General features: G+C 53.7%; 3 protein-coding genes across 3 annotated transcripts; all 3 read right to left on the reverse strand.

Moving 5' to 3' along the window:
• Positions 1-49: 49 nt before the first annotated feature.
• Positions 50-3,098, reverse strand: CLUP02_02861 (DNA ligase I; the record flags this gene model as incomplete). Its single annotated transcript, XM_049281889.1, has 2 exons — positions 50-2,942; positions 2,995-3,098. The coding sequence occupies 2 exons, from the start codon at positions 3,096-3,098 to the stop codon at positions 50-52; spliced, it is 2,997 nt and encodes a 998-aa protein (XP_049139032.1).
• A 577-nt stretch (positions 3,099-3,675) lies between these two features.
• Positions 3,676-4,700, reverse strand: CLUP02_02862 (WSC2; the record flags this gene model as incomplete). The annotated part of the gene is made up of 4 exons (XM_049281890.1): positions 3,676-4,241; positions 4,320-4,391; positions 4,447-4,538; positions 4,609-4,700. The coding sequence occupies 4 exons, from the start codon at positions 4,698-4,700 to the stop codon at positions 3,676-3,678; spliced, it is 822 nt and encodes a 273-aa protein (XP_049139033.1).
• A 3,630-nt stretch (positions 4,701-8,330) lies between these two features.
• On the reverse strand, positions 8,331-9,706 carry CLUP02_02863 (inosine/uridine-preferring nucleoside hydrolase; the record flags this gene model as incomplete). The annotated part of the gene is made up of 3 exons (XM_049281891.1): positions 8,331-8,474; positions 8,567-9,539; positions 9,600-9,706. 3 exons carry the CDS (start codon positions 9,704-9,706, stop codon positions 8,331-8,333), a joined length of 1,224 nt encoding a protein of 407 aa, XP_049139034.1.
• Positions 9,707-9,798: the final 92 nt, after the last annotated feature.

Below are 9,798 nucleotides of genomic sequence, written 5' to 3' on the forward strand. Positions count from 1 at the left end.
GGTATAACAAGCAATTCATCCATCGTCGGACCCAATACCGTCATTTCTCTCATACTCGCGTATACTTCTCCTCGTCCAGCAACGTCTTTTCTCGCCAGCAATCTTCAACCCATTCCGCAGTCACGATGTGTGGAATCTTACGCCTATGACTGACTTCCTCCCGCATAGCAGCGGCCGCGTCTTTCCGCCGGCTGCCGTCTCCTACCACAACCACGTGCGTAGTCTCCGTGTCTTCGGCATCGCTGATCAAGCGTGCGCCGCCAAAGGTCAGATAGTTCCTAAGCTTCAACATCTTGATCTCGTCCTCATCACATTCTTCTTGAACGTTGACTAGGTGAACGGCGCAACGATGAAACATTGATCCCTTCATTGGGCCTACCCCGCGTCCACGCTCCTCAAGCTGATTGAGAAATTGTGTCTTGTTAAAAGACTCCGTATCGGGTTCTTTCTTCGGCATCATATTGAGAACTTCGCGCAGCTCAACAAGACTGATGTCGCGGGCGTAGCTGTCCCCATACATATCTGTGTTCTGCAGTGCAACAGTTTTGAGAGCTTCCGTCGCATGCAATAAGTGTCGCTCTTCGTAGGGAAGCAGCAGAGATTCATCAGCCTGTTCTAGACAGTCTTGAATCCACTTTGGCCTAACGATGTCGACGCCGTTGCCCTTTTGCCCCTCCTTGACTAGACTCGCTACCTTGACGACGTTCTTGTCCGCTAAGAGAATCATACCAGACTGCGGGACAGCCCGCTGCGAGACCTGGCCGCCGTTTTCCTTGATAAGGGTCTCGAGCTGTGCCTTGGTCTTCTTGAACGGCTTGAGCGACTCCGACAGGACGCAGAACTCGAGGCCCTCGAATATCTTGGACTTATCTGCCTGGAACTGCGCAGGCATGTTCTCCGTCCCGGCGATGACGACCTCGCGCTTGACGCGCTTTACTGACTTGCGTTTGCGGTTCTCGACGCTCATGGTCTTTTCTTTGGCCTCTGCCTCCACGCGTCGCCGTAGGTCCAGGAACTCTTGCACGCTGAGGCCCTCGTCCCAGTTCTTGTCGGTTCTCAGCTTGCGGAAGCGGGGGAATCGCAAGGTGAAGCCGAGGGAGAACTGGTCCGAGTTGCCGATGCTCGCGGCCTTGGCCTCCACGACGACAGAGTCGCTGGGTCGGATCCAGACATCCGGCCTTTCGAACTGACGGTCGCCGCCGGCGAGCTCGATGTATTCCACGGGGGGCTTTTTCGGGTCCCACGTGGTCCATTTCCCGTCCGTCCGATGCCTGATCTCCGCATAGTCGGCAGCTGTGAAGCCGCCGCCGACTTTGAAGAAACTGAAGCATTTCTCGGGGTTTGCACCAGCGTGGATATGGTTTTCGCTAACACGCAGACCGCACAAGAAGCTGGAGATGGCGCCACCCCTGTGTCCGGAGCCGTAGTAGCCGCCAATAACGACACAATCCAACGACTCTCCGAACTCGGACATGTACTCCGGCTTGACTTTCAGCCAGTCGTCATTGCGGCTGTTGAGTCTGTACATTGACCTCGGATTCTTGAGGACCAAGCCCTCTGATGCCTCGGCGACGACCTTGCGGAGGAGCGGCTCGATGGCCTCGGGTGTCGTCGCAGACTCATACTCGTGGATCTCCAGTCTCCTATGAACACCCTTCACAGCCTTTTCTAGGGCACGGTGACGATCCCGCAGCGTGTACTGGGTCAGGGGCTGATCGTTCAGTAGGAGGATGTCGAAGACGCGGTAAAGCGGTCGCGGCCCTGTGTTGTTGTAGGGGTTATTCTGCTCGGCTAGAGCGGCTGTTTTGAGGGTGCCGAACGGCATGATCTTGTCGACTTCCGGGTCCCAAGTAATCATCTCTCCATCTAGAATGACGTTGCGGACTCCTTCGGAAAAAGCATTCGCCAGATGGCGAGTCAGAGCTCCCTTCTCGTCTTTCAATCCGTTACCGTAGAGGTAGGTGTAATCTTTCGCCTTGCGAGACCAGAAGCAGAATCGCAGCCCTCCCGGAACGCTCGGGTCTTCGGCCACGTGCATCTGCATGCGCTCACCGTCTAGCTTTTCCTCGATCCAGAACTCGGGATCCTCCTCTGTAGTCCGGAGGTAATCGACCATCTTCTGGAAGGAAGATGGCATCTGGAACTGTGCCAGCTGGGGCTGGAAACATTCCATAAGGGTGACACCCGTATCCTCCTGCTCCAGACGTATCCTCGGGTCAAAAAGCTCCCAGCAAACGCGTCGCAGACTCGACGACACGCTAAACAGGGCTTCGCCATCCGGATGCCACAGATCGAGAAAGGTCCGCTCGGTCGCGCCGACCTTCATCTGCTTGAGCACGATGCGGATCAACCACATAAGTTCTTCTGCATTCATGCGCTCGTAGAAGATTTCAAAGACCTCCAGGTTCTCCAGCTCTCCCGTCGACGCAGCGAGTTTGTCCAGCAACTCATTGACCTCGGCAATCGTCATGTCGCCGACCTCTGTCCGCATCGGCCGCTTAGAGAGGACCTCGAAGCACCGGCCCGCAAAGTCGCCAGCCAGTCTAGAGAAGGTAGTCTGACCCGGCAACTTCCAGTGAAGGAGGTTGTGGCCGTCTTCCGAGTTCTTGTCGATCTTCATAAGCTTGACGAGGAGTTTGCCAATAGCATTCTCCTTCAGGCCGTAGACGCCGCGATCCCGATCCTTGTCGGGCAGGATGAGTCGCAAAGCCGGGTAGATGTCGTTTCCCACCTCGTTTCGCCATCTGGAAATAAAGCGCTCAATGAGGTGCCGTCTCTGTTCCTGCGGCGATAGCTTGTGTGGTCCGTGGGGCCCCTTTTTGCTGCGAGGTGGGCCGCGACCGACTGGTTGCTTCTTGTTCTCGTTCAAAGGATTGAAGAGGCTTTGGAAGAGTTCCGAAAAGCGCATCGTTTTTGAATGATTGCGTGGGCGATTTGGGTACCTGCAGGGCCGTGTCAGCTCCCAGGCCAAGGAAGGGTAGAAAGAAGACTCACTTCTCGTCCAATTCTTCGAGTGTGGTTCCTCCGATAGCATACTGCCTCTCTTCCTCATCAATCGCTGCCGCGTCTGGCGACTTTTGTCGCTTGCGCTGGCTCATGATGGGCAATTCACTGCTTGAACTGGCAAGAGAATTGGGAGCCGTTGGCGACGGAGAATTGGTGATGATTCAGTGGGAAAGTTTGCGTTGTAGATGTTATCAGGCGAAATTGAATATAACCAGTTGATTGTGCATGGAATAGCTGGGTGGCATCGCAACGGACCCCGTCACATTGAGGGCCTTGAGGACTTATACCCTTCAATTGCGGCTTACCTGAGGCCGTTGAAGTTCAACGGTGGAGCGGTTGCCTTGGGGATGCTGCCTGGAGGTGGATGCATCAGAGCGGGTGGTAGTGCGGGGCACTCGTCCAGTGAGAAACCTCGCCTAATTGCATCAAGAACATGCATCAGCAAAACAGGAAGACATCACTTTTGTTTTCTTCAATACGACCATCGGCATCGAATTCAGGGACACATGTTGATTAAGAGCGAGATATTAAGCGGGATCTCTACCTTTATTCTTGCTACTTCATGATATACGTCAATCATATCATCTATCGTTCCATGATTATGTTAAGCGCATAGTTGACCCTGCCATCAAAGGCAACGCCATGCGCTGAAGTCGGGTTGGGGCAAGCTTAGTGCTGGGGACGGCTGTTGACGGAAGAAGTGTCACTGATAGCCTTCTCGGCATCCCAGCGCTGCTGCATGGGCTCAGTAACAGCCTCCTTCTTGGCAGCCTTCTTGCGCCAGAAGAAGAATCCAGCAAGGGCGAGCAGGGAGACACCAGCAATGGAACCGACAGCGGCACCAGCGATAGCGCCCTTGGAGAGACCAGAGCTCTTGGATTCGCCGGTGGCGGTGAAGTCGGCAGCGGTGTGCGGGGTGTTGCCGCCCGAGTCGGTGGTGGTGACGTTGACGGTGGTGTCGACGTCGACGTCGGGGTCGCTGACGGTGGCGTTGAAGCAGGGGATGGAGGCGGCAAAGACCTCGACGAAGGTGACGTCGGCGCAGGCGTAGTAGGTCTCGCGCTTGGACTCGTCCTGGTCAAAGTTGGAGACGTAGAGCATGCGGTAGGTCGCGTTGGAACCGGCGGCGGTTCCTGATGGCGCGCTGGGGACCGCCACGCAGGTGTGGCCGAGGTCGAGGCTGCCGACCTCGCTGGGGCCGAGGAAGGTCTCGAAGTCGGAGACGGACTTGGGGTCTGTTTGTGTGGTGGATGTTAGGTATATGTTTCCAAGGCGAAGGGTGGAAGAAAGAAGGGCGTTGTATTTGCACGTACCGTTCTCGTAGGAGACACTGAGGTGGACGGAGCGGGTAATGTCCTGGGTCACAAGGGCAAGCTTGCCGTTCACTACGTTGGTTCGATGTTAGAGTTGTCCGAGTCTCCGCAGGATATGTCGACTTACTGAGAGGGAACTCGGTGCGGACACCGGGGCCGTTGGTGGATCCGCAAGGGGCCGTGTTGTCGGCGTCGGCAGACCACTCACGGTCTGGGGGCCTGATGGTATTCTGGTTAGCTGCCGATCTTCGTTGAAGCCTGCGAGATGCAGTGGAGAAGATATGCTTACCAGAGGAAAGCGGCCGGGCCCATGTTGTCGGCGCCCATGACGTTGCCCAGCAGCATGCTGCCGAACAAAGCGACTGACTTGGCAGAGACCATCTTGAAGGTGATGAGAACCTTCTGGAAATGAAGCTCAACTTGACGAGTTGTCTGAGAAGGGGGAGGTCTGGTCTCAGAGAGCAAGGCTCGAGGCTCGAAGGATCACAAGGTTTGCGAAGAAACTTGTGATGGGGGAGTGACTTGGGAGAGAGAAAAGAAAAAAACTCAAGTAGCGGGATATGCGGCCCTCAATATATGCCTGCGCCAATTCTTGTTTCTCGCTCTTTGTGATCTTCTACTACGGATCTAACCCAACACCTGGGCGCCGAGCCCCAGCCAACCGCTTTCCATGCCGAGGAGAACCAAAACACCAAAAACGTAAGGTAACCTCCAGCCGGCGGGCTCATCCGCCAAGGTCGCGCTGAGCCGACCAAACCGGGTGCCAACAACCCTGGCATTTTGATCGCGACGATGTGCCCTGGTCCATGGCGTGCGGTGTGCCTGACTGTAGCGGCCCACAGCTCGTGTGGTTGGCCCACCCGAGAGAGTTATCTGATGGGATCGCACTGGGCCCAAGGCGCTCAGAAGCCCCGCAACGTTGTTTGGACTTTGTTCCTCTCTGGGTTATTTAGTTGGTTGGAACCTGGCAAAGAGACTCAAAAGTTCGCCAGGGGCGGAAAGATGGGTGAGCGTGGGCCAGGTCGGGTGTAGATGGCTCCACTACGAGCGGACATGGCTTCATATTATCTGATCATCTGATAAGATGGGCGCCCATCTCCTCATTGGCCAAATACATCCTCTCTGCATCACTAGTGCCCTCTCGGCGCCGTGGGACCGGCATCCACTTCCAGAACGACCAACGGGCACTAAGGGCCCAGCGTCTCTATCGCTGGGTAAGGTGCCACGGTGCTAGCTGGGTTTTCGTTCCCTCGGCGGCTCTCGTATTTGCCCCGGCTTCTTGACAACGGCAAACTCTTTTCAGTGTGTGAGTATCACTGATGGGTGTCGTGAAAGAGGCAACGGTTGTCCGCACGAGGTGGCAGCCCGTCTAGGGTGGTCGGTCTTGGCGATCACCCGCTTTCGAGGAACTGGGTTACAGACGAACGAATCCGAGTTCGTCCAAGAATTAAACTCGGCCTCCGAAGGCCCCATCGCCGCAACGTCGGCGATAGCCCGGTGGCATGAGACCCTGCCTTTCTCCACGACTGTCTAACAGATTCTCAGCGAGACCGGAAATTGGGCAGACTTTTTCGTTGTCTGGCTGGTCTGTGAGACTGGGACCGTTAGTCAAACAACTCTGAAGAGCGGGCTGGATCGCGTTCGGTTCTGGCTTTCCGGATTCTCCCCAGTTTTCTGATGAACACGATGCAGTATCCGTACCTGAACGGTTACTTTGGCTCGTTCCCGCGGAGGATCGGCGCGGGTTTACGATTTGTGAGTTCGGTTGGCATGTGAATTGTTCGTTCGGTCTTTGAACGATCACTTCCACAAAGGCGCCATGTCAACTTGCTCGGCTGCGGTGAAGTTTCAATCAGAGCACAGCAAATCCTGTCACAGAGTACATTCACAGTCCGGAGATCGAGCAAGCTGGAGCCTCGCGAAAAACTGGAATTTCCCAACCGTAGCCTACTTTTCTTCCTACAAATTCGAACTCTCATTGATGGAGATGGGTGGCAACAGCTTCGGCGCGCCGCGCAAAGAACCAGCGTGATCCGACACCATCCGGCGGGATATCCGGAATCAAGTACTCACAACCCATCCAGCTCCGCTCCAGAAATATCGATAGTCCCTCCCTAGCCGTTCTTCATCGTACCCTAAAAGTCTTGTCAGCCATCACGCCCTTGAAAATTCCGCCACCGCCCCGCCTCAGTCTCGACTCCTAGGGCTGCCGGACTTGCGACTGTGCTGTCGTTCACATCCAGAGAACCCCCATGAGGTGACTTGGCCCGATGCCGAGCAAACGGCTGGTACTTAGATGGTGGGATGGGCCATTGTCCGCTCTGAATCAGGCGTCTTGTGTGGCCGGATTCTCGGGCCAATGCCCTGGTTCAGTAGCCCATGCTGTCTGCCACGACCGTGGCAAGCCCTTCGCCGGTCACGAATACTGGGGTTCTTTGTTCTGGTAAAGCTTGTAGTCAAGCCCGCGCGCGGATATGTCGGCACAGCGTGTCATTGTGTGAGACGATATGACTCCCATCCTCTTGAGTTCCGCGTCAATTGTAGTACAAAGCAAGTTGAGAAAGAGAGGTGCATTTTATGGAAATTGGTACTTGAAATTCAATTATTCTGCCAGTAGCCCGCTCAAGAGGTCACCCTCGCCATTAGGATTCAACTATGAACGAGGTGCCTCACACTTGCCCGAGGAAGCAGCGATGATTTCACCTCACACCACAGCCAATAACTAGATTTGACATACTTAATGAGCTCTACTCCCATCACGTAACGTAGTCTTTGAACCAGGCTGAATGACTAACCATAAATACGGCTCTCTTGTTCGGCCCAGCCCGGGAAAGAGGAGACTTGCATTCTCTAAGTCCATTGCCAAGGTGTGATATCGGAGACACGCACCGGCAAAGTCATTCCAGCCACCTATGGATTCCCCAGAGGGACTTTTGCGCATGATCTCATTGGTACAGAATTTAAGCCAAGAGCAATGCAGGATCCGTTGCGAGAACAACCCTGGTATAGGTTTTCATGTGCCAGCTGAGGTGGGCTGAGATCTGCCAGGGATTCCACCTTTTCCTCGTCCAAGGACAAATAGATACCTCGTGACTAGGCCATTTTATTTTCACATCTACCGACAATCTTCCTTACTATATGTGTTTGAGATGGGAAAGAGATACCACGTCTTCGCAACATGATGTTGAGGTGAATTGACAAACCTTCAAATGTATGATGTGCCAACGAAATCGTCCTCAAGAACAACGAAGCCATGAGAGCCATAGTAAGTAAAACTTACGGAGCCAATCATGATCACTTTAGATGTTCCAGGACCTAATTCAATGAGGGAATAAAGTGGCAGGCCTGGGCTGAGACTACAGGCCACTTTTGACAGTGGGGAAGATCCGAATGCCTGTTGAAGGACGGAGGTGGAGTGATGTCAATACGATTGACTGACATTATTCTGGAGAGGTTTGCGGTATTTGACCAACATTTCAGGCAATTTCAAAAGGAAACCAGAATGTGTGATCGGTTGCAAGCAGCAAAGGTGACCATGCTCCATAATCTCGCTGACAAGTGTCATAGCCGGCGAAACAGATTTTGCTGGTCGTAAATGGGAATCAGCAGCCATTGCTCATATCCGTATTTTTTAACCTTAAAAGCTTCTCAATCTGATCAGATGATGCCTCTAGTTCGTCAGATTTCCGTCCAACCTCATAAGAATCATCCATCATATTTGGGGGCGAAGCCGTTGGTCCTATCTCAAGGAATATGTTCCTCCGAAGAACTAGCAAGCATTTTTTCTTGACAGTGCTGACAGAGCCGTGAGATGTAGCAAGAAAAGTTGCAATACCCAAAAGGAACCTAGTGTCCGTGCAGCGTCCAGAACTGGACTCCTCGTTCGTTTATCTCGGCATTCGATAGCTTAACCCCCCCCTCCCCCTTTTTTTTTTGTTTATCTTTCCAATGGGTTTCTTCTGTGCTTATATGTAAGTCAGGTGAGAGACAGGTACAAAGAGCCATCCAAACTTATCTCATGAAGACTGGATAACCCTGATATGAACAGGTGTGACCACGGGGACCAATCTTAGAATTCCACACACGGTGAGTGAAATAGACTCTTGATGTAAGTTCCCCGTGGAAACCATAGTTTTCTGGCCGTGTTTCATGAATCTGGAACACAGCGAAGTCTGATATACGTAAATAGTTATATTGAAAACCCGGGGTGACCTGCCATTCAGCGGCATCAAGCCTCATAACTCCACTCTTTCTGGTGGCTTCGGAGCTTGCTCGACTCTGCAATCACCAAACTTGGGGAGAATTCCAATAGGGTCGGAAGATCTCTTGGAAGACCGTGCTCCCTGCAAATACCGTCTATTCAGCTCCTCGCCGAGCTTGTCGGGGCTGACTGTAATTTCAAGCCAGTGCTGACTCGTAACGTTCTTGTCGTACACCCAGACATTACAACCGTTACACTTGCCTTCTCCAGATAGAGTGACAGTATTGTATCCGTACTCGTTACCAAACTTGAAATACTCGCCGAGTCCTCCCACAGCATAAAGCATCGCAACGGGATCCAAAGACCACTGCGGCTGGTAATACGTGTAGAGTATATACGCCGCCCGTACAGGGTCAGTCTTGGGTCCGTCCGCCATGAGAGGACCGCCTGAGCGAACTGAGCCCCCGAGCTGGAAACCGGCGTAGACAATGGGACTTGTCCAGTTGTGGATTACATGTGCTGTCTGATAGGGGTCGTCGCCCCAAAAGTTGAATTCAAATCCGTTTGGGTAGTCCCCGCCCATGACGACGAGCTCTTTGACCTTGGTCTCGACTAATTCGGTGCCGGACAGCGGGGACCGGGCATCTGCCGTGGAGTTGAGGAGGCCGGAGAGGTTGTGCAGGAAGCCGATGGAGGCTATCGTGACAGAGTCATCTTCTGCTTCGGAGAGTAGCTTGCGGTAGAGGTCGACGGGGTCCCAGGCTTCCTCGGCGTCGGAGATGCTTTTCGACCAGTACGTCGCTAGCTTGCTCGCGAATTCGCCGGCGCGCTTGGCCCAGTTGTCGAAAAATGGGACATCGTTAAGCGGTCGCCGGGCACCGACGGGGACGTCAGCGTGATCATAATGGTTGAGAATCGCCGAAGCTGCTAGCACTGAATATGAGGATTGGGAGTTGATATTAACTCCTAGGAGGTTGACTTCTGGAGATGTGGCGGCGAGGAGAAGAGCCGCGGCATCACTGGGGTGTATTAGAGAGGACTGGAATAAGTCTAGGCGGACATGAGGATTACAGACTTACTCGCAATCGCTGAATAGGTCGGTGTCGACTATGAGGTTCTTCTTTGCTGACGAAATAGTGGCGAAGACGAAGAACACAGTCAAGAGGCATGCCGTGATTCTCGACATGGCTCGGCCTTACCAAGAAAAGACCAGACGTCGGCTTCTCTGACTTGCGATGCACGGGCCAGTTTCTTAGCGCAAAAGGGAGGTTCCTTTCA

The sequence above is a fragment of the Colletotrichum lupini genome, chromosome 2 (assembly GCF_023278565.1).
Source record: "Colletotrichum lupini chromosome 2, complete sequence".
Classification (NCBI taxonomy): Eukaryota; Fungi; Ascomycota; class Sordariomycetes; order Glomerellales; family Glomerellaceae; genus Colletotrichum; species Colletotrichum lupini.